General features: G+C 48.1%; 1 protein-coding gene across 4 annotated transcripts in view; it reads left to right on the forward strand.

Moving 5' to 3' along the window:
* LOC110487146 (serine/threonine-protein kinase SMG1) overlaps positions 1–24,029 on the forward strand; it is a 164,399-nt gene extending 140,370 nt beyond the window's left edge. For all 4 annotated transcript variants that reach the window (XM_036942081.1, XM_036942078.1, XM_036942080.1 and 1 more), the window contains 7 exons: positions 5,009–5,188; positions 6,169–6,396; positions 6,724–6,947; positions 7,091–7,191; positions 8,446–8,622; positions 21,725–21,831; positions 22,064–24,029. In XM_036942081.1, the coding sequence (XP_036797976.1) occupies positions 5,009–5,188; positions 6,169–6,396; positions 6,724–6,947; positions 7,091–7,191; positions 8,446–8,622; positions 21,725–21,831; positions 22,064–22,141 (1,095 nt within the window). In that variant the 3' untranslated portion in view covers positions 22,142–24,029. The remainder of the gene's footprint in view (positions 1–5,008; positions 5,189–6,168; positions 6,397–6,723; positions 6,948–7,090; positions 7,192–8,445; positions 8,623–21,724; positions 21,832–22,063) is intronic.
* The last annotated feature ends 145 nt before the right edge of the window (positions 24,030–24,174 follow it).

The following is a 24,174-nucleotide window of genomic DNA, read 5'->3' on the forward strand; positions in this document are numbered from 1 at the left end:
GCTGCTGTGGACACTTAGGGTAAGGAAACCAATATGTCTTTTTCTAATTTGGGTGAACTATCCCTTTAACAGTTTGGCCTAACAATCATTCACTGTGGGTGGGTTTGTCAGGGGAGGGAGCAGGATGTTCTGATTCACAGAGTTGGTAGAGTTTCAGACCTGTCAATCAATCCACTGTGGGTGGGATTTTGAGGGAAGGCGGTAGATTATTAATCTAGTCGGAAAAAATAGTCTGCTCTTTCAAATGAGTTTGAGGAAAAAAACAATCTAGTCTTCTCTTTCAATTTAGTTTATTATTAAACTAAATCTTTCAATTTTATGCAAAAACCTAAAAGATTGTGTTCTGTCAAGTAAACATGGATTCCCTATTGAGAAACAATATACCCCGAACCAAATATAAATGCAACATGTGAAGTGCTGGTCCCAAGTTTCATGAGCTGAAATAAAAGATCCCAGAAATGTTCTACACGCACAAAAATATTATTTCTCTCAAATGTTTTGCTCACATTAGTTTACATCCCTGTTAGTGAGCGTTTATCCTTTGCCAAAATATTCCATCCACCTGACAGGTGTGGAATATCAAAAAGCATGGTCATTTCACAGGTGCACCTTGTGCTGGGGACAATAAAAGGCTGTAGTTTTGTCACACAACACAATGCCACAGATGTCTCAAGTTTTGAGGGTGTGTGCAATTGGCATACTATTTGAATGCACAGAGATATCGTGATGAGATCCTGAGGCCCGTTGTCGTGCCATTCATCCGCCACCATCATCGTTTCATTACGATAATGCAGATCCATGTTGCAAGGATCTGAACACAATTCCTGCAAGCTGAAAATGTTCTTCCATGGCCTGCATACTCACCAGACATGTCACCCATTGAGCATGTTTGGGATGCTCTGGATTGACAGCGTGTTCCAATTCCCACCAATATCCAGCAACACACAGCCATTGAAGAGTAGTGGGGACAACGTTCCACAGGCCACGATCAACAGCCTGATCAACTCTACGTGAAGGAGATGTGTTGCGCTGCCTGAGGAAAACGGTCACACCAGATACTGACTGATGTTCTGATCCACAAACCCTACCTTTTTTTCCTTCTCTTTTTTAAGGCATCTGTGACCAACCGATTCATATCTGTATTCCCAGTCATGTGAAATTCATAGATTAGGACCTAATTAATTTATTTCAATTGACTGATTTCCTCATATGAACTGTAACGCACTAAAACATTTTGAAATGGTTGCATGTTCGCTTATATTTTGTTCAGTATAGAATTGCAGGGGGGGGGGGGATTAAAATACAAAATAATTCAGGGGGGAGGACCCACCAGACCCCCCTGCCAGATGGGGCACCCCCACTTTTATACATAGTCAGGAGCCCATGAATAGATCAACAGGTATGACTGATGATTGAAGCAGGTGTTAAACGTGGGCTCTGCTTCACAGAAAACAGCAGTTGATTTACTCCATTGTCAACTCTTTAAATCACATCAGTAGACCAATATCCTTAAGTATCATGACATCAGCTTTTATAACCTTCAATCTGTTTGTTTTTTAAAATCAGATTTTGGACCAGAATAAGGCTCTACTCCCTATTGTTCCTTGCAGTGAGGTACTCAACATCTTCACCGAATGTTTTCATAATTTACCTGAAGAGAATCGCTAACAATCAGTAGTAGCCTACCAGTATGCACATTAGGGAGTAAATGAACAGCTCTCTCACGGATTCGGTTCACATAAAACATCCCGTTTAAAAATAGATGTTTGTTTTTGAAACAGCCCATCACAAGTCTACACTGACGAGTCTGGACATGGGCTTCCAATCCTAGTTCAAAACAAACCAGATATTTTGGGTTTACGTGTCCCGACGCGATACCATGAACATATAAACGACGTTGAATGATTTATAAATAGGAAAGGGGATATTAAAGGATTTAATTATTCAGTCAGTCAGACACCCTTTTTTTTATAAACGAGTCAACGCTTGCTGTTCTGGTCGTCAATCAAAGCACAATTACAAACGCCTATTACCCAACACCCTGGTTGTATAGTCTTATGAAACGCACGAGGAAAATGAATGAATGTGCCACGATTTTAAACAAAGTTTGACAAAACGGCAGTGTTTCCCTGCCGACGCTCTGTGACTGACCTGTCCTATCAACATTACAAGATACTAAACTGACATTTCTGACTAGACGATACATATCGGTCATTCTAGCGGGAGGAGAAGGCTAAACTGACATTTCTGACTAGACGATACATATCGGTCATTCTAGCGGGAGGAGAAGGCTAAACTGACATTTCTAACTAGTGAATTTAAAAAGAAGTGAATAAAAAGAAGCCTAGTTAATTTATGAAGTGGAAAAAGTAGCCGGCTTACAATGAGTGTTATTTAGCCGACAGACGATGCTGATGGATAACAATGAGTGTTATTTAGCCGACAGACGATGCTGATGGATAACAATGAGTGTTATTTAGCCGACAGACGATGCTGATGGATAACAATGAGTGTTATTTAGCCGACAGACGATGCTGATGGATAACAATGAGTGTTATTTAGCGACAGACGATGCTGATGGATAACAATGAGTGTTATTTAGCCGACAGACGATGCTGATGGATAACAATGAGTGTTATTTAGCCGACAGACGATGCTGATGGATAACAATGAGTGTTATTTAGCCGACAGACGATGCTGATGGATAACAATGAGTGTTATTTAGCCGACAGACGATGCTGATGGATAACAATGAGTGTTATTTAGCGACAGACGATGCTGATGGATAACAATGAAGGTTATTTAGCCGACAGACGATGCTGATGGATAACAATGAGTGTTATTTAGCCGACAGACGATGCTGATGGATAACAATGAGTGTTATTTAGCCGACTGGCGGCGCTGATGGATAACAATGAGTGTTATTTAGCCGACAGACGGCGCTGATGGATAACAATGAGTGTTATTTAGCCGACAGACGATGCTGATGGATAACAATGAGTGTTATTTAGCCGACTGGCGGCGCTGATGGATAACAATGAGTGTTATTTAGCCGACAGACGATGCTGATGGATAACAATGAGTGTTATTTAGCCGACTGGCGGCGCTGATGGATAACAATGAGTGTTATTTAGCCGACAGACGGCGCTGATGGAAATCATTTGTATAGTCCACATCTTTTGACCAGGATTCAAGCTAGTAACTGTGTGTTCTTCAAGCTTGGCCCTGGAGAGCTATTTAAAATTCTATCTAAACTTTATTATTCCCACTATCAGTTCACGTTCTTCAACTTTATTATTCCCACTACCAGTTCACGTTCCTCAACTTTATTATTCCCACTATCAGTTCACGTTCTTCAACTTTATTATTCCCACTACCAGTTCACGTTCCTCAACTTTATTATTCCCACTATCAGTTCACGTTCTTCAACTTTATTATTCCCAGTACCAGTTCACGTTCCTCAGCTTTATTATTCCCACTACCAGTTCACGTTCCTCAACTTTATTATTCCCACTATCAGTTCACGTTCTTCAACTTTATTATTCCCACTACCAGTTCACGTTCCTCAACTTTATTATTCCCACTATCAGTTCACGTTCCTCAGCTTTATTATTCCCACTATCAGTTCACGTTCTTCAACTTTATTATTCCCAGTACCAGTTCACGTTCCTCAGCTTTATTATTCCCACTATCCGTTCACGTTCTTCAACTTTATTATTCCCACTACCAGTTCACGTTCTTCAACTTTATTATTCCCAGTACCAGTTCACGTTCTTCAACTTTATTATTCCCAGTACCAGTTCACGTTCTTCAACTTTATTATTCCCACTACCAGTTCACGTTCTTCAACTTTATTATTCCCACTACCAGTTCACGTTCCTCAACTTTATTATTCCCACTACCAGTTCACGTTCCTCAACTTTATTATTCCCACTATCAGTTCACGTTCTTCAACTTTATTATTCCCAGTACCAGTTCACGTTCCTCAGCTTTATTATTCCCACTACCAGTTCACGTTCTTCAACTTTATTATTCCCAGTACCAGTTCACGTTCTTCAACTTTATTATTCCCACTATCAGTTCACGTTCTTCAGCTTTATTATTCCCACTACCAGTTCACGTTCTTCAACTTTATTATTCCCACTACCAGTTCACGTTCTTCAACTTTATTATTCCCACTATCAGTTCACGTTCTTCAACTTTATTATTCCCACTACCAGTTCACGTTCCTCAACTTTATTATTCCCAGTACCAGTTCACGTTCTTCAACTTTATTATTCCCAGTACCAGTTCACGTTCCTCAGCTTTATTATTCCCACTACCAGTTCACGTTCTTCAACTTTATTATTCCCACTATCAGTTCACGTTCTTCAACTTTATTATTCCCACTACCAGTTCACGTTCTTCAACTTTATTATTCCCACTACCAGTTCACGTTCTTCAACTTTATTATTCCCACTATCAGTTCACGTTCCTCAGCTTTATTATTCCCACTATCAGTTCACGTTCTTCAACTTTATTATTCCCAGTACCAGTTCACGTTCCTCAGCTTTATTATTCCCACTACCAGTTCACGTTCTTCAACTTTATTATTCCCACTACCAGTTCACGTTCCTCAGCTTTATTATTCCCACTACCAGTTCACGTTCCTCAGCTTTATTATTCCCACTACCAGTTCACGTTCCTCAGCTTTATTATTCCCAGTACCAGTTCACGTTCCTCAGCTTTATTATTCCCAGTACCAGTTCACGTTCTTCAACTTTATTATTCCCACTACCAGTTCACGTTCCTCAACTTTATTATTCCCAGTACCAGTTCACGTTCTTCAACTTTATTATTCCCACTACCAGTTCACGTTCCTCAACTTTATTATTCCCACTACCAGTTCACGTTCCTCAGCTTTATTATTCCCACTACCAGTTCACGTTCCTCAACTTTATTATTCCCAGTACCATGTGACGTTCCTGTGCTGCAGTACCATACTGAAATGCATTCTTCCTGTTTCCAGGTGACGTTCCTGTGCAGTACCATACTGAACTTTGAGGGCCTGCGGATGCGGACCCCTGAGGCCCTGAGCATGGACTCTGCTCTGTTTGAGCTGCTGAAGAGGTGCCAGCAGACCTGCTCCTACGCTGCCCAGTTCAACACCTCCGTCTCCTCCATAGAGCTACAGCTGCTGCACAGACTGGTGAGTACTGACCCCTAGCTACAGCTCCACAGACTGGTGAGTACTGACCCTTAGCTACAGCTGCTCCACAGACTGGTGAGTACTGACCCCTAGCTACAGCTCCACAGACTGGTGAGTACTGACCCTTAGCTACAGCTGCTCCACAGACTGGTGAGTACTGACCCCTTAGCTACAGCTCCACAGACTGGTGAGTACTGACCCTTAGCTACAGCTCCACAGACTGGTGAGTACTGACCCTTAGCTACAGCTCCACAGACTGGTGAGTACTGACCCCTTAGCTACAGCTCCACAGACTGGTGAGTACTGACCCCTTAGCTAGAGCTCCACAGACTGGTGAGTACTGACCCCTTAGCTACAGCTCCACAGACTGGTGAGTACTGACCCCTTAGCTACAGCTCCACAGACTGGTGAGTACTGACCCTTAGCTAGAGCTCCACAGACTGGTGAGTACTGACCCCTTAGCTAGAGCTCCACAGACTGGTGAGTACTGACCCTTAGCTACAGCTCCACAGACTGGTGAGTACTGACACTTAGCTACAGCTCCACAGACTGGTGAGTACTGACACTTAGCTACAGCTCCACAGACTGGTGAGTACTGACACTTAGGTACAGCTCCACAGACTGGTGAGTACTGACACTTAGCTACAGCTCCACAGACTGGTGAGTACTGACACTTAGCTACAGCTCCACAGACTGGTGAGTACTGACACTTAGGTACAGCTCCACAGACTGGTGAGTACTGACCCCTAGCTACAGCTCCACAGACTGGTGAGTACTGACCCCTAGCTACAGCTCCACAGACTGGTGAGTACTAACCCCTAGCTACATCTCCAGGGACAGGGCTGATATAGGGGTACCAAATTCTACAGGAGGGTACCAAATCCTACAGAAGGGTATCTCTCCAGGGACAGGGCTGATATAGGGGTACCATTTGGGACTTTCCTTACTCTCCCATTTCTCCCATCTCTCCTCAAACTCAGAGCCCGGCGTTGGAGCTGCCCATCGGCAGCCCTGATTGGCTAGCTTGTGCCCAGAAGCAGCTTGGCCAGGAGCTGGCTACCCAGGGTGCTGTGCAAGAGGAGCGTGAGCAGCAGCTGGATGTCGCCACGGAATCACTGCAGCTATTGGTGGACAGCATCAAGGGCATCCTGTCCAATCACAACCGCCAGCTGGCTGACGTCAAACACCTTCTGAGGGCCATGGCCAAGGTATGGGCAGTGACACACCAACAGGGAGACAGACGTACAGATGCATGATACTCTCAGCAATCCACTACTTTCACCATGATTTATTTGTTAGGGTAGCGCACTCTGTTTGTCCCTGGGTGTCCCCCATACCGTAGCAAAGATGGTGGATAAATCAAGATGTCTTTTAATCAGGCTGTTTACTATGAGAAAAAAATGGTTGCTCTCCCGGTCTGCTTAAGGATTGGCTCTTCCACATACACCAATGGGATAACAGCTGGGTCTGGTCTACTTAGTTCATTGACTGTAGGTGAACCAGTGAAATGTCTTTCTCTTCGGTCTCTCCCGTAGGACGAGGAGAACGCGCTGGCGGAGGGGGAGGAAGTGACCTACGAGGGCAGCGTGCGCCAGTTCCTGTTGGAGTACAAGGCGTGGCAGGACAACGTGCAGATCGTGCTGTTCACTGTCGTCCAGGCAACGGGCCAGCCCCGAGGCGGTGGAGCCAGTCAGGAGGGGTTGGAGCTACTGCAGGAGATACCTGCTACCCTGAAGGAGCTACACACACAGAGCACCAGGTACACACACACACACACACACACACACACACACACACACACACACACACACACACACTGAATGAGCTACAAACACCCCTACCCATACTGACAGTGGTCACCCTGTCCCTCCTCTCTGCCTCTCTGTCGGTCTCTGTCTTCAGTGTGTATAACGGCCTGGTTGGCTTTGCGTCTCCGTTGGTGACAGAGAGGGGTGGAGACTGTTCCAGCCCCACCTCTACAGCTCAGACCAGCTTCGCTGCAGGTAACTACACCTCCCTCATTGTGCGCTACCCTGGCTGAGGGCACCCTGCTCCCAATGTGGTGCTTTACTATGGGCCCTAGGTCAAAAGTAGGGCACTACATAGGGAATAGGGGGCCCTTCGTTTAATGTGATAACCTGTGTTAAATACCAGAATGATTACTCATTCTCATTCTCATTCGCCACCCCTCTACTGTTCTCTTCTCTTTACGATCTTTCTCTCCTTCTTGCTCTTTCCTTTTCTCTCCCCCCTTCTCTCTCTCTCTCCCCCCTTCTCTCTCTCTCTCCCCCCTTCTCTCTCTCTCTCCCCCCTTCTCTCTCTCTCTCCCCCCTTCTCTCTCTCCCCCTTCTCTCTCTCTCTCCTCTCTCTCTCTCTCTCTCCTCTCTCTCTCTCTCTCTCTCTCTCTCCCTCCTCTCTCCCTCCTCTCTCTCTCTCTCTCTCTCTCTCCTCCTTCTCTCTGTCTCTCTCCCTCCTCTCTCTCTCTCCCTCCTCTCTCTCTCTCCCTCCTCTCTCTCTCTCTCTCTCTCCCCTTCTCTCTCTCTCTCTCCCTCCTCTCTCTCTCTCCCTCCTCTCTCTCTCTCCCTCCTCTCTCTCTATCTCTCTCTCTCCCTCCTCTCTCTCTCTCCCTCCTCTCTCTCTCTCTCTCTCTCTCTCTCCCCCTTCTCTCTCTCTCTCTCTCTCCCCCTTCTCTCTCTCTCTCTCTCTCCCCCTTCTCTCTCTCTCCCCCTTGTCTCTCTCTCCTCCTTCTCTCCCCTTCTCTCGCTCTCTCCCTCGCTCTCTCCCCCTTCTCTCTCTCTCTCTCTCTCTCTCTCTCTCTCCCCTTCTCTCACTCTCTCCTTCTCCCTCCTTCTCTCTCTCCCTCCTCTCTCTCTCTCCCCTTCTCTCTCTCTCTCCCCCCCTCTCTCTCTCCCTCCTTCTCTCTCTCCCTCCTCTCTCTCTCCCTCCTTCTCTCTCTCTCTCTCTCTCTCCCCTTCTCTCTCTCTCTCTCTCTCTCTCTCCTTCTCTCTCTCTCTCCTTCTCTCTCTCTCTATCCTTCTTTCTCCTTCTCACTCTTTTCTTTCCCCTTCTCTCTCCCTCACGCTCTTTCCCCTTCTCTCTCTCTCTCTCTCCTTCTCCCTCCTCTCACTCTTTCATTTCCACTCTCACGCTCTTTCCCCTTCTCTCTCTCTCCCTCCTTCTCTTTCTCTCTCCTTCTCTCCTTCTCGCTCTTTCCTTTCCTCTCTCCACTCTCACGCTCTTTCTCCTTCTCTCCCCAGCGGTGAGGTGCAGCGGTGTGAAGACTCAGACGGACTCAATGTCCCAGAATTCACGCAAGCTCCTCCCCCGTAACCTTGGCACCCCTGCGGACACCCCCCCCAGCGCTCAGACGATGACCAGCAAGGGTCTAAATCCCAGCCCCAAACGGGCTGTACGCGACCCCAAGACGGGACGAGGTATGACCCCTAACCTCCATCTAACCCCTGACCTCCAATTAATTGAGTCAATAATTAGAAGAAGCAGCAGTACTGCTGCCTAACGGTCCCAAATGGCCCCCTATTCCATATAGACTGCTGCCTAACTGTCCCAAATAGAACCCTATTCCATATAGACTGCTGCCTAACTGTCCCAAATGGGACCCTATTCCATATAGACTGCTGCCTAACTGTCCCAAATGGCCCCCTATTCCATATAGACTGCTGCCTAACTGTCCCAAATGGGACCCTATTCCATATAGACTGCTGCCTAACTGTCCCAAATGGCCCTCTATTCCATATAGACTGCTACCCTAACTGTCCCAAATGGCCCCCTACACCATATAGACTGCTGCCTAACTGTCCCAAATGGCCACCTATTCCATATAGACTGCTGCCTAACTGTCCCAAATGGCCCCCTAATCCATATAGTACAACAGTAGAGTGCTGACTGTACAAAACATTAGGAACACCTCTCTAATATTGAGTTGCAACCCCTTTTGCCCTCAGAACAGCCTCAATTCATCGGGTCATGAACTCTACAAGGTGTTGAAAGCGTTCCACAGGGATGCTGGCCCATGTTGACTCTACAAGGTGTTGAAAGCGTTCCACAGGGATGCTGGCCCATGTTGACTCCAATGCTTCCCACAGTTGTGTCCAGTTGGCTGGATGTCCTTTAGGTGGTGGACCATTCTTGATACACACAGGAAACTGTTGAGCGTGAAAAACCCAGCAGCGTTGCAGTTCTTGACACAAACCGGTGCGCCTGGCACCTACTACCATACCCCGTTCAAAGGCACTTTGTCTTGCCCAGGCACTTTTGTCTTGCCCATTCACCCTCTGAATGGCACACATACAGTCGTGGCCAACAGTTTTGAGAATGACACAAATATTAATTTCCACAAGGTTTGCTGCTTCAGTGTCTTTAGATATTTTTGTCAGATGTTACTATGGAATACTGAAGTATAATTACAAGCATTTCATAAGTGTCAAAGGCTTTTATTGACAATTACATGAAGTTGAAGCAAAGTGTCAATATTTGCAGTGTTGACCCTTCTTTTCCAAGACCTCTGCAATCCGCGCTGGCATGCTGTCAATTACCTTCTGGGCCACATCCTGACTGATGGCAGCCCATTCTGGCATCATCAATGCTTGGAGTTTGTCAGAATTTGTGGGGCTTTGTTTGTCCACCCGCCTCTTGAGGATTGACCACAAGTTTTCAATGGGATTAAGGTCTGGGGAGTTTCCTGGCCATGGACCCAAAATATTGATGTTTTGTTCCCCGATCCACTTAGTTATGACTTTTGCCTTAAGGCAAGGTGCTCCATCATGCTGGAAAAGGCATTGTTCGTCACCAAACTGTTTCTGGATGGTTGGGAGAAGTTGCTCTCGGAGGATGTGTTGGTACCATTCTTTATTCATGGCTGTGTTCTTAGGCAAAATTGTGAGTGAGCCCAGTCCCTTGGCAGAGAAGCAACCCCACACATGAATGGTCTCAGGATGCTTTACTGTTGGCATGACACAGGACTGATGGTAGCGCTCACCTTGTCTTCTCCGGACAAGCTTTCTGGATGCCCCAAACAATCAGAAAGGGGATTCATCAGAGAAAATCACTTTACCCCAGTCCTCAGCAGTCCAATCCCTGTACCTTTTGCAGAATATCAGTCTGTCCCAGATGTTTTTCCTGGAGAGAAGTGGCTTCTTTGCTGCCCTTCTTGACACCAGGCCATCCTCCAAAAGTCTTCGACTCAATGTGCGTGCAGATGCACTCACACCTGCCTGCTGCCATTCCTGAGCAAGCTCTGTACTGGTGGTGCCCCTGTCCCGCAGCTGAATCAACTTTAGGAGATGGTCCTGGCGCTTGCTGGACATTCTTGGGCGATTAAACCGCTCTCCTTGAAGTTCTTGATGATCCGATAAATGGTTGATTTAGGTGCAATCTTACTGGCAGTGATATCCTTGCCCGTGAAGCCTTTTTTGTGCAAAGCAATGATGACGGCACATGTTTCCTTGCAGGTAACCATGGTTGACAAAGGAAGAACAATGATTCCAAGCACCACCCTCCTTTTGAAGCTTCCAGTCTGTTATTCGAACAATCAGCATGACAGAGTGATCTCCAGCCTTGTCCTTATCAACACTCACACCTGTGTTAACGAGAGAATCACTGACATGATGTCAGCTGGTCCTTTTGTGGCAGGGCTGAAATGCAGTGGAAATGTTTTTAGGGGGTTCAGTTCATTTGCATGGCAAAGAGGGACTTTACGATTGATTTGCAATGCATCTGATCACTCGTCATAACATTCTGGAGTGTATGCAAATTGCCATCATACAAACTGAGGCAGAAGACCTCAGTTAATTAATGTCATTCTCAAACCTTTTGGCCACGACTGTACACAATCCATGTCTCAATTGTCTCAAGACTTTAAAATCCTTATTTAATCTCTCTCCCCTTAGTCTATACAGATTTGAAGTGGATATAACAAGTGACATCAATATGTGTATATTTTATTTTATTTAACTAGGCAAGTCAGTTAAGATTAATTTCTTATTTACATTGACGGCCATACCCGGACGATGCTTGGCCAATTGTGCACCACCCTATGGGGACTCCCAATCACGGCCGGTTGTGATACAGCCTGGATTCAAACCAGGGTGTCTGTAGTGACGCCTCTAGCACTGAGATGCAGTGTCTTAGACCGCTGTGCCACTCTGTAAATAAAATATAAAAAGCAACACAATAACATAACAATAGCTAGCTTATATACAGGGGGTACCGGTACTGAGTCAGTGTGGAGGCTATATACAGGGGGTACCGGTACAGAGTCAATGTGGAGGCTATATACAGGGGGTACCGGTACAGAGTCAGTGTGGAGGTTATATACAGGGGGTACCGGTACAGAGTCAATGTGGAGGCTATATACAGGGGGTACCGGTACAGAGTCAGTGTGGAGGTTATATACAGGGCGTTACGGTACAGAGTCAATGTGGAGGCTATATACAGGGTGTTACAGTACAGAGTCAATGTGGAGGCTATATACAGGGGGTACCAGTACAGAGTCAATGTGGAGGCTATATACAGGGGGTACTGGTACAGAGTCAGTGTGGAGGCTATATACAGGGGGTACCGGTACAGAGTCAGTGTGGAGGTTATATACAGGGGGTACCGGTACTGAGTCAGTGTGGAGGTTATATACAGGGGGTACCGGTACTGAGTCAATGTGGAGACTATATACAGGAGGGTACCGGTACAGAGTCAATGTGGAGACTATATACAGGGGGTACCGGTACTGAGTCAGTATGGAGGTTATATACAGGGGGTACCGGTACTGAGTCAGTGTGGAGGTTATATACAGGGGGTACCGGTACTGAGTCAGTGTGGAGGTTATATACAGGGGGTACCGGTACTGAGTCAGTGTGGAGGTTATATACAGGGGGTACCAGTACTGAGTCAGTGTGGAGGCTATATACAGGGGGTACCGGTACTGAGTCAGTATGGAGGTTATATACAGGGGTACCGGTACTGAGTCAGTGTGGAGGTTATATACAGGGGGTACCAGTACTGAGTCAGTGTGGAGGTTATATACAGGGGGTACCAGTACTGAGTCAGTGTGGAGGCTATATACAGGGGGTACCGGTACTGAGTCAGTATGGAGGTTATATACAGGGGTACCGGTACTGAGTCAGTGTGGAGGTTATATACAGGGGGTACCAGTACTGAGTCTGTGTGGAGGCTATATACAGGGGGTACCGGTACTGAGTCAGTGTGGAGGTTATATACAGGGGGTACCGGTACTGAGTCAGTGTGGAGGTTATATACAGGGGGTACCGGTACTGAGTCAGTGTGGAGGTTATATACAGGGGGTACCGGTACTGAGTCAGTGTGGAGGTTATATACAGGGGGTACCGGTACTGAGTCAGTGTGGAGGTTATATACAGGGGGTACCGGTACAGAGTCAGTATGGAGGTTATATACAGGGGGTACCAGTACTGAGTCAGTATGGAGGTTACATACAGGGGGTACTGGTACTGAGTCAGTGTGGAGGTTATATACAGGGGGCACTGGTACTGAGTCAGTATGGAGGTTACATACAGGGGGTACCGGTACTGAGTCAGTATGGAGGTTATATACAGGGGGTACCGGTACTGAGTCAGTGTGGAGGTTATATACAGGGGGTACCGGTACTGAGTCAGTATGGAGGTTATATACAGGGGGTACTGGTACTGAGTCAGTGTGGAGGCTATATACAGGGGGTACCGGTACTGAGTCAGTGTGGAGGTTATATACAGGGGGTACCGGTACTGAGTCAGTATGGAGGCTATATACAGGGGGTACCGGTACTGAGTCAGTGTGGAGGTTATATACAGGGGGTACCGGTACTGAGTCAGTATGGAGGTTATATACAGGGGGTACCGGTACTGAGTCAGTGTGGAGGCTATATACAGGGGGTAGCGGTACTGAGTCAGTGTGGAGGCTATATACAGGGGGTAGCGGTACTGAGTTAGTGTGGAGGTTATATACAGGGGGTACTGGTACAGAGTCAGTGTGGAGGTTATATACAGGGGGTACTGGTACCGAGTCAGTATGGAGGTTATATACAGGGGGTACCGGTACTGAGTCAGTATGGAGGTTATATACAGGGGGTACCGGTACTGAGTCAGTGTGGAGGCTATATACAGGGGGTAGCGGTACTGAGTTAGTGTGGAGGTTATATACAGGGGGTACTGGTACAGAGTCAGTGTGGAGGTTATATACAGGGGGTACTGGTACAGAGTCAGTATGGAGGTTATATACAGGGGGTACCGGTACCGAGTCAGTATGGAGGTTATATACAGGGGGTACTGGTACAGAGTCAGTATGGAGGTTATATACAGGGGGTACCGGTACTGAGTCAGTATGGAGGTTATATACAGGGGGTACCGGTACTGAGTCAGTGTGGAGGCTATATACAGGGGGTAGCGGTACTGAGTTAGTGTGGAGGTTATATACAGGGGGTACTGGTACAGAGTCAGTGTGGAGGTTATATACAGGGGGTACTGGTACAGAGTCAGTATGGAGGTTATATACAGGGGGTACCGGTACTGAGTCAGTATGGAGGTTATATACAGGGGGTACCGGTACTGAGTCAGTGTGGAGGCTATATACAGGGGGTAGCGGTACTGAGTTAGTGTGGAGGTTATATACAGGGGGTACTGGTACAGAGTCAGTGTGGAGGCTATTACAGGGGGTACCGGTACTGAGTCAGTATGGAGGTTATATACAGGGGGTACCGGTACTGAGTCAGTGTGGAGGTTATATACAGGGGGTACCGGTACTGAGTCAGTATGGAGGTTATATACAGGGGGTACCGGTACTGAGTTAGTGTGGAGGTTATATACAGGGGGTACTGGTACAGAGTCAGTGTGGAGGCTATATACAGGGGGTACCGGTACTGAGTCAGTATGGAGGTTATATACAGGGGGTACTGGTACAGAGTCAGTGTGGAGGTTATATACAGGGGGTACCGGTACTGAGTCAGTATGGAGGTTATATACAGGGGGTACCGGTACTGAGTCAGTATGGAGGTTATATACAGGGGGTACCGGTACTGAGTCAGTGTGGAGGCTATATACAGGGGGTAGCGGTACTGAGTTAGTGTGGAGGTTATATACAGGGGGTACTGGTACAGAGTCAGTGTGGAGGCTATATACAGGGGGTACCGGTACTGAGTCAGTATGGAGGTTATATACAGGGGGTACCGGTACTGAGTCAGTGTGGAGGTTATATACAGGGGGTACCGGTACTGAGTCAGTATGGAGGTTATATACAGGGGGTACCGGTACTGAGTTAGTGTGGAGGTTATATACAGGGGGTACTGGTACAGAGTCAGTGTGGAGGCTATATACAGGGGGTACCGGTACTGAGTCAGTATGGAGGTTATATACAGGGGGTACCGGTACCGAGTCAGTGTGGAGGTTATATACAGGGGGTACTGGTACAGAGTCAGTGTGGAGGCTATATACAGGGGGTACCGGTACTGAGTCAGTATGGAGGTTATATACAGGGGGTACCGGTACTGAGTCAGTGTGGAGGTTATATACAGGGGGTACCGGTACAGAGTCAGTATGGAGGTTATATACAGGGGGTACCGGTACTGAGTCAGTGTGGAGGTTATATACAGGGGGTACCGGTACTGAGTCAGTATGGAGGCTATATACAGGGGGTACCAGTACTGAGTCAGTATGGAGGTTATATACAGGGGGTACCAGTACAGAGTCAGTATGGAGGTTATATACAGGGGGTACCAGTACAGAGTCAGTATGGAGGTTATATACAGGGGGCACCAGTACAGAGTCAGTATGGAGGTTATATACAGGGGGTACCGGTACTAAGTCAGTGTGGAGGTTATATACAGGGGGTACCGGTACAGAGTCAGTATGGAGGTTATATACAGGGGGTACCGGTACTGAGTCAGTATGGAGGTTATATACAGGGGGTACCGGTACTGAGTCAGTGTGGAGGTTATATACAGGGGGTACCGGTACTGAGTCAGTATGGAGGTTATATACAGGGGGTACCGGTACTGAGTTAGTGTGGAGGTTATATACAGGGGGTACTGGTACAGAGTCAGTGTGGAGGCTATATACAGGGGGTACCGGTACTGAGTCAGTATGGAGGTTATATACAGGGGGTACTGGTACAGAGTCAGTGTGGAGGTTATATACAGGGGGTACCGGTACTGAGTCAGTATGGAGGTTATATACAGGGGGTACCGGTACTGAGTCAGTATGGAGGTTATATACAGGGGGTACCGGTACTGAGTCAGTGTGGAGGCTATATACAGGGGGTAGCGGTACTGAGTTAGTGTGGAGGTTATATACAGGGGGTACTGGTACAGAGTCAGTGTGGAGGCTATATACAGGGGGTACCGGTACTGAGTCAGTATGGAGGTTATATACAGGGGGTACCGGTACTGAGTCAGTGTGGAGGTTATATACAGGGGGTACCGGTACTGAGTCAGTATGGAGGTTATATACAGGGGGTACCGGTACTGAGTTAGTGTGGAGGTTATATACAGGGGGTACTGGTACAGAGTCAGTGTGGAGGCTATATACAGGGGGTACCGGTACTGAGTCAGTATGGAGGTTATATACAGGGGGTACCGGTACCGAGTCAGTGTGGAGGTTATATACAGGGGGTACTGGTACAGAGTCAGTGTGGAGGCTATATACAGGGGGTACCGGTACTGAGTCAGTATGGAGGTTATATACAGGGGGTACCGGTACTGAGTCAGTGTGGAGGTTATATACAGGGGGTACCGGTACAGAGTCAGTATGGAGGTTATATACAGGGGGTACCGGTACTGAGTCAGTGTGGAGGTTATATACAGGGGGTACCGGTACTGAGTCAGTATGGAGGCTATATACAGGGGGTACCAGTACTGAGTCAGTATGGAGGTTATATACAGGGGGTACCAGTACAGAGTCAGTATGGAGGTTATATACAGGGGGTACCAGTACAGAGTCAGTATGGAGGTTATATACAGGGGGCACCAGTACAGAGTCAGTATGGAGGTTATATACAGGGGGTACCGGTACAGAGTCAGTATGGAGGTTATATACAGGGGGTACCAGTACAGAGTCAGTATGGAGGTTATATACAGGGGGCACCAGTACAGAGTCAGTATGGAGGTTATATACAGGGGGCACCAGTACAGAGTCAGTATGGAGGTTATATACAGGGGGTACCGGTACAGAGTCAGTATGGAGGTTATATACAGGGGGTACCGGTACAGAGTCAGTATGGAGGTTATATACAGGGGGTACCAGTACTGAGTCAGTATGGAGGCTATATACAGGGGGTACCAGTACTGAGTCAGTATGGAGGTTATATACAGGGGGTACCAGTACAGAGTCAGTATGGAGGTTATATACAGGGGGTACCAGTACAGAGTCAGTATGGAGGTTATATACAGGGGGTACCAGTACAGAGTCAGTATGGAGGTTATATACAGGGGGTACCAGTACTGAGTCAGTGTGGAGGTTATATACAGGGGGTACCAGTACTGAGTCAGTGTGGAGGTTATATACAGGGGGTACCGGTACCGAGTCAGTATGGAGGTTATATACAGGGGGTACCGGTACCGAGTCAGTATGGAGGTTATATACAGGGGGTACCGGTACCGAGTCAGTATGGAGGTTATATACAGGGGGTACCGGTACAGAGTCAGTATGGAGGTTATATACAGGGGGTACCAGTACCGAGTCAGTATGGAGGTTATATACAGGGGGTACCGGTACCGAGTCAGTATGGAGGTTATATACAGGGGGTAGCGGTACCGAGTCAGTATGGAGGTTATATACAGGGGGTACCGGTACAGAGTCAGTATGGAGGTTATATACAGGGGGTACCAGTACCGAGTCAGTATGGAGGTTATATACAGGGGGTACCAGTACCGAGTCAGTATGGAGGTTATATACAGGGGGTACCAGTACCGAGTCAGTATGGAGGTTATATACAGGGGGTACCGGTACCGAGTCAGTATGGAGGTTATATACAGGGGGTACCGGTACCGAGTCAGTATGGAGGTTATATACAGGGGGTACCGGTACCGAGTCAGTATGGAGGTTATATACAGGGGGTACCGGTACAGAGTCAGTATGGAGGTTATATACAGGGGGTACCGGTACAGAGTCAGTATGGAGGTTATATACAGGGGGTACCGGTACAGAGTCAGTATGGAGGTTATATACAGGGGGTACCGGTACCGAGTCAGTATGGAGGTTATATACAGGGGGTACCGGTACAGAGTCAGTATGGAGGTTATATACAGGGGGTACCGGTACAGAGTCAGTATGGAGGTTATATACAGGGGGTACCGGTACAGAGTCAGTATGGAGGTTATATACAGGGGGTACCGGTACAGAGTCAGTATGGAGGTTATATACAGGGGGTACCGGTACTGAGTCAGTATGGAGGTTATATACAGGGGGTACCGGTACAGAGTCAGTATGGAGGTTATATACAGGGGGTACCAGTACAGAGTCAGTGTGGAGGTTATATACAGGGGGTACCAGTACAGAGTCAGTGTGGAGGTTATATACAGGGGGTACCAGTACAGAGTCAGTGTGGAGGTTATATACAGGAGGTACCGGTACAGAGTCAGTATGGAGGTTATATACAGGGGGTACCGGTACAGAGTCAGTATGGAGGTTATATACAGGGGGTACCAGTACCGAGTCAGTATGGAGGTTATATACAGGGGGTACCAGTACCGAGTCAGTATGGAGGTTATATACAGGGGGTACCAGTACCGAGTCAGTATGGAGGTTATATACAGGGGGTACCGGTACTGAGTCAGTATGGAGGTTATATACAGGGGGTACCAGTACCGAGTCAGTATGGAGGTTATATACAGGGGGTACCAGTACCGAGTCAGTATGGAGGTTATATACAGGGGGTACCAGTACCGAGTCAGTATGGAGGTTATATACAGGGGGTACCAGTACCGAGTCAGTATGGAGGTTATATACAGGGGGCACCGGTACTGAGTCAGTATGGAGGTTATATACAGGGGGTACCAGTACCGAGTCAGTATGGAGGTTATATACAGGGGGTACCAGTACCGAGTCAGTATGGAGGTTATATACAGGGGGTACCAGTACCGAGTCAGTATGGAGGTTATATACAGGGGGTACCAGTACCGAGTCAGTATGGAGGTTATATACAGGGGGCACCGGTACAGAGTCAGTGTGGAGGTTATATACAGGGGGTACCAGTACCGAGTCAGTATGGAGGTTATATACAGGGGGTACCAGTACCGAGTCAGTATGGAGGTTATATACAGGGGGTACCCGTACCGAGTCAGTATGGAGGTTATTTACAGAGGGTACCAGTACCGAGTCAGTATGGAGGTTATATACAGGGGGTACCAGTACTGAGTCAGTATGGAGGTTATATACAGGGGGCACCGGTACTGAGTCAGTGTGGAGGTTATATACAGGGGGTACCGGTACCGAGTCAGTATGGAGGTTATATACAGGGGGTACCGGTACCGAGTCAGTGTGGAGGCTATATACAGGGGGTACCGGTACCGAGTCAGTGTGGAGGTTATATACAGGGGGTACCAGTACCGAGTCAGTATGGAGGTTATATACAGGGGGTACCGGTACCGAGTCAGTATGGAGGTTATATACAGGGGGTACCGGTACAGAGTCAGTATGGAGGTTATATACAGGGGGTACCGGTACCGAGTCAGTGTGGAGGTTATATACAGGGGGTACCGGTACTGAGTCAGTATGGAGGTTATATACAGGGGGTACCGGTACCGAGTCAGTATGGAGGTTATATACAGGGGGTACCGGTACAGAGTCAGTATGGAGGTTATATACAGGGGGTACCGGTACCGAGTCAATGTGGAGGTTATATACAGGGGGTACCAGTACCGAGTCAGTATGGAGGTTATATACAGGGGGTACCAGTACTGAGTCAGTGTGGAGGTTATATACAGGGGGTACCGGTACTGAGTCAGTGTGGAGGCTATATACAGGGGGTACCGGTACTGAGTCAGTGTGGAGGTTATATACAGGGGGTACCAGTACAGAGTCAGTGTGGAGGCTATATACAGGGGGTACCGGTACTGAGTCAGTGTGGAGGTTATATACAGGGGGTACCAGTACCGAGTCAGTGTGGAGGCTATATACAGGGGGTACCAGTACTGAGTCAGTGTGGAGGTTATATACAGGGGGTACCGGTACCGAGTCAGTATGGAGGTTATATACAGGGGGTACCAGTACCGAGTCAGTATGGAGGTTATATACAGAGGGTACCGGTACCGAGTCAGTATGGAGGTTATATACAGGGGGTACCGGTACCGAGTCAGTATGGAGGTTATATACAGGGGGTACCGGTACTGAGTCAGTGTGGAGGTTATATACAGGGGGTACCGGTACTGAGTCAGTGTGGAGGTTATATACAGGGGGTACCGGTACTGAGTCAGTGTGGAGGTTATATACAGGGGGTACCAGTACCGAGTCAGTGTGGAGGTTATATACAGGGGTACCGGTACTGAGTCAGTGTGGAGGTTATATACAGGGGGTACCGGTACCGAGTCAGTATGGAGGTTATATACAGGGGGTACCGGTACTGAGTCAGTGTGGAGGTTATATACAGGGGGTACCAGTACCGAGTCAGTATGGAGGTTATATACAGGGGGTACCAGTACCGAGTCAGTATGGAGGTTATATACAGGGGGTACCGGTACCGAGTCAGTATGGAGGTTATATACAGGGGGCACCGGTACTGAGTCAGTATGGAGGTTATATACAGGGGGCACCGGTACCGAGTCAGTATGGAGGTTATATACAGGGGGTACCGGTACCGAGTCAGTATGGAGGTTATATACAGGGGGCACCGGTACCGAGTCAGTGTGGAGGTTATATACAGGGGGCACCGGTACCGAGTCAGTGTGGAGGTTATATACAGAGGGTACCGGTACCGAGTCAGTGTGGAGGCTATATACAGGGGGTACCGGTACCGAGTCAGTATGGAGGTTATATACAGGGGGCACCGGTACCGAGTCAGTGTGGAGGTTATATACAGGGGGCACCAGTACAGAGTCAGTGTGGAGGTTATATACAGAGGGTACCGGTACTGAGTCAGTGGGGAGGCTATATACAGGGGGCACCGGTACTGAGTCAGTGTGGAGGTTATATACAGGGGGCACCGGTACCGAGTCAGTGTGGAGCTTATATACAGGGGGCACCGGTACCGAGTCAGTGTGGAGCTTATATACAGGGGGCACCGGTACCGAGTCAGTGTGGAGGTTATATACAGGGGGTACCGGTACCGAGTCAGTGTGGAGGTTATATACAGGGGGCACCGGTACCGAGTCAGTGTGGAGGTTATATACAGAGGGTACCGGTACTGAGTCAGTGTGGAGGCTATATACAGGGGGTACCGGTACCGAGTCAGTATGGAGGTTATATACAGGGGGCACCGGTACCGAGTCAGTGTGGAGGTTATATACAGGGGGCACCGGTACCGAGTCAGTGTGGAGGTTATATACAGAGGGTACCGGTACTGAGTCAGTGTGGAGGCTATATACAGGGGGCACCGGTACTGAGTCAGTGTGGAGGTTATATACAGGGGGCACCGGTACCGAGTCAGTGTGGAGCTTATATACAGGGGCCACCGGTACCGAGTCAGTGTGGAGCTTATATACAGGGGGCACCGGTACCGAGTCAGTGTGGAGGTTATATACAGGGGGCACCGGTACCGAGTCAGTGTGGAGGTTATATACAGAGGGTACCGGTACTGAGTCAGTGTGGAGGCTATATACAGGGGGCACCGGTACTGAGTCAGTGTGGAGGTTATATACAGGGGGCACCGGTACCGAGTCAGTGCGGAGCTTATATACAGGGGGCACCGGTACCGAGTCAGTGTGGAGGTTATATACAGGGGGTACCGGTACCGAGTCAGTGTGGAGGTTATATACAGGGGGTACCGGTACCGAGTCAGTGTGGAGGTTATATACAGGGGGTACCGGTACTGAGTCAGTATGGAGGCTATATACAGGGGGCACCGGTACTGAGTCAGTGTGGAGGTTATATACAGGGGGCACCGGTACCGAGTCAGTGTGGAGGCTATATACAGGGGGCACCGGTACTGAGTCAGTGTGGAGGCTATATACAGGGGGCACCGGTACCGAGTCAGTGTGGAGGCTATATACAGGGGGTACCGGTACTGAGTCAGTGTGGAGGTTATATACAGGGGGCACCGGTACCGAGTCAGTGTGCGGGGGAACAGGTTGGTTGACACTGCCTATTATAGAGGTTCTGGGTGGCAGAAAGCTTGGCCCCAGTGATGTACTGGGCCGTACGCACTACCCTCTGTAGCGCCTTATGGTCAGATGCTGAGCAGTTTCCATACCAGGCGGTGATGCAAACGGTCAGGATGCTCTCAATGGTGCAGCTGTCTAACTTTTTGAGAATCTGGGGACCCGTGGTTGACTCTGACGTGGTGATGGTGTGTGGTGACTCTGACGTGGTGGTGTGGTGACTCTGACGTGGTGGTGTGGTGACTCTGACGTGGTGGTGTGTGCTGCAGCTGTCCAGGAGAGGAACTCGTACGCGGTGAGCGTGTGGAAGAGGGTGAAAGCCAAGCTGGAGGGGAGAGACGTGGACCCCAGCAGGAGGATGAGTGTCACTGAGCAGGTAACTAACTACACACTGAGCAGGCAGCTACACACTGCTTTACACACTGAGCAGGCAGCTACACACTGCTTTACACACTGAGCAGGCAGCTACACACTTTGTTGACTACACTTTCCTCCTCCTTTGCCTTATCCCGGTCTCTCTCTCTCTCCTCTCCTCCTGCTCTCCCTCTCCTCCTCCTCCATCCCTCTCTCCCCTACCTGTCTCCCCACCTCCCCTCTCTCCTCTCCAGGTGGACTGTGTGATAAAGGAGGCCACCAATGTGGACAACCTGTCCCAGCTGTACGAGGGCTGGACAGCCTGGGTGTGAATGGGGTCTCCCTGTGGTGCATCTCTTTGGTTCCAGCACACAACAGAGCCTCGCAGAGGGAGGGTTAGCCATCCAACCCAACCTCCAGACCAGACACCCGGATACGTACATACCCTGTTACCCACCTGCCCTGTTCTGGCAGGGTTAGGGTTAGGTGTGTCTGTCTGGGCCTGGGGGGTGAAGGAAGGAGAGGAGGAGCCACTGGAGCAGCAGCACCCAACCGTGCCACACGCTGATGGGGAAGGAGGGGGAGAAGGGGGGGGGGGTTCAAGATACTCCCCCCCACCCCGATATAACCTCCTAGGGGTCCACCATGGAACCCCTACTCCCGTACCGCAGCAGCACTAGAGCTGTCTGTCTGCCTGGCTCTGATTGGCTGGCTAAACCCAGTCCCACCCAACCTGCCACCTGGCTATAGACCAAGCTAACACTACCAGCTAAAGGGTCACTCTGCAGTCTGTCTGCAGCCAGATCTGACCACTCTGCTTGTCTGTACGGGTGGGGGGGTCTGTCTGAGACAGGAAGGGGAGCAGAGGTATTGGTAGGGAAGGTATGGTGATAAGGCCCTCCCCCTCTACACTATGTTTTGAATAACCTTTACCCTCCCCTAATGAAAACCACCACCCTCCACTCACTGTTACCACCGATGACAACCCCCCCCCTTTAACAGCTGAGCTGGTTTTACCCAGCAATGCCGTTGGGTTTGGACCTCATTCAAAGGGGCGGAGAAAGGGGAGGCTTTACCAGGTGTGGTCTGAAGAGCTGATTGGCTGCACCTGTTTTGAAACCAATCTCCCTGATGGTACAGTGATTCTGATTGGCCAGCGACTGAGCTGCGTGAGTTGTGACTGGGCAGGTGTGGAGTGGGGGTGGGGGGGGAAGAATCTGTTGGCTCAGTGGGACTCCATCCAAAGCCTGAGAGGGGAAATGATTTCAGGAAATAAAATAGTGTAATCAGACTGTCTTTTTTCTTTCTTTTTTCTTCTCTAAAACATTTAGTGTAAAACTGAAGAAAAACAGACTTATTCTACAAAGCTCTTTAGAAATTGTGTATCACACAAGTTTGACATTTATAAATGGATTATCAAAATGGAGATGGGTTTTTTTTGGGGGGGGGGGAGAAGATTCACAGTCGTGTGGCGTTCTCTTTTTATTAATATGTTTTGGCACTGCGTAACGATGTGCCTCTAGTTAACTAATCCTATTGTCTGAAGTTACCATTTATTTTTTGTTGTTGTTGAGTGGAGTTTCGGGATTGACTGAGAAAGGATGACAACGTGGGCAAAGTTCTAGCTAGTTACTATCTGAACCCTTTGGGTCTACGTCCCAAACAGCACCATATCCCCCTATACAGTGCATTACTTTTGACCAGAGACATATATGGGTCAAAGGTCGTGCCCTAAATAGGGAATAGGATGCCATTTGGAATGCAGGGCTTGACCTGAGAGAAATCCATGTAATAATCATTTTTCTTCAATGTGAATCTTTATTCATATCTGTTGTATTTGGTAGGCTTCTCTCCTCCCTATCCCTTGTTTATAAAATAGAAAAGCTTTAGACTAGATTGATTCCTTTTTTTTTGACTTGCTGCCTTGCCTGTGAGTGAGTAGTACCTGTAGTAGTAGTAGTAGTAGTAGTAGTAGTAGTAGTAGTAGCAGTAGCCTTCCTTCCTGATATGGGATGTATACTCTCCCAGCTTGTGTTTTACTGATCCTTACTGACTGACCCTCTAGTTTTACCTTTTTAGTGGGAGAAATAAGTAGAATAGATAAGTAAAGGAGTAGATAAGTAAAGGAGTAGTGGGTGTTTTTTGATGACAGTGTAAAACTGCTATTTCTTAAAGGTTTTATTGGATTCAGTTTGAAATAAAATTGCATTTAAAATGGTCGTCTGTTTCCGTCTCTTGCATATGTTCTGCAAATACAAAACACAGTTCATAAATGTGTATTTTTATTTTAATAAATAGGCAAGTCAGTTAAGAACAAATTCTTATTTACAATGATGTTCTACACTGGCCAAACCCGGGACGGCAA

The sequence above is a fragment of the Oncorhynchus mykiss genome, chromosome 13 (assembly GCF_013265735.2).
Source record: "Oncorhynchus mykiss isolate Arlee chromosome 13, USDA_OmykA_1.1, whole genome shotgun sequence".
Taxonomy (NCBI): Eukaryota; Metazoa; Chordata; class Actinopteri; order Salmoniformes; family Salmonidae; genus Oncorhynchus; species Oncorhynchus mykiss.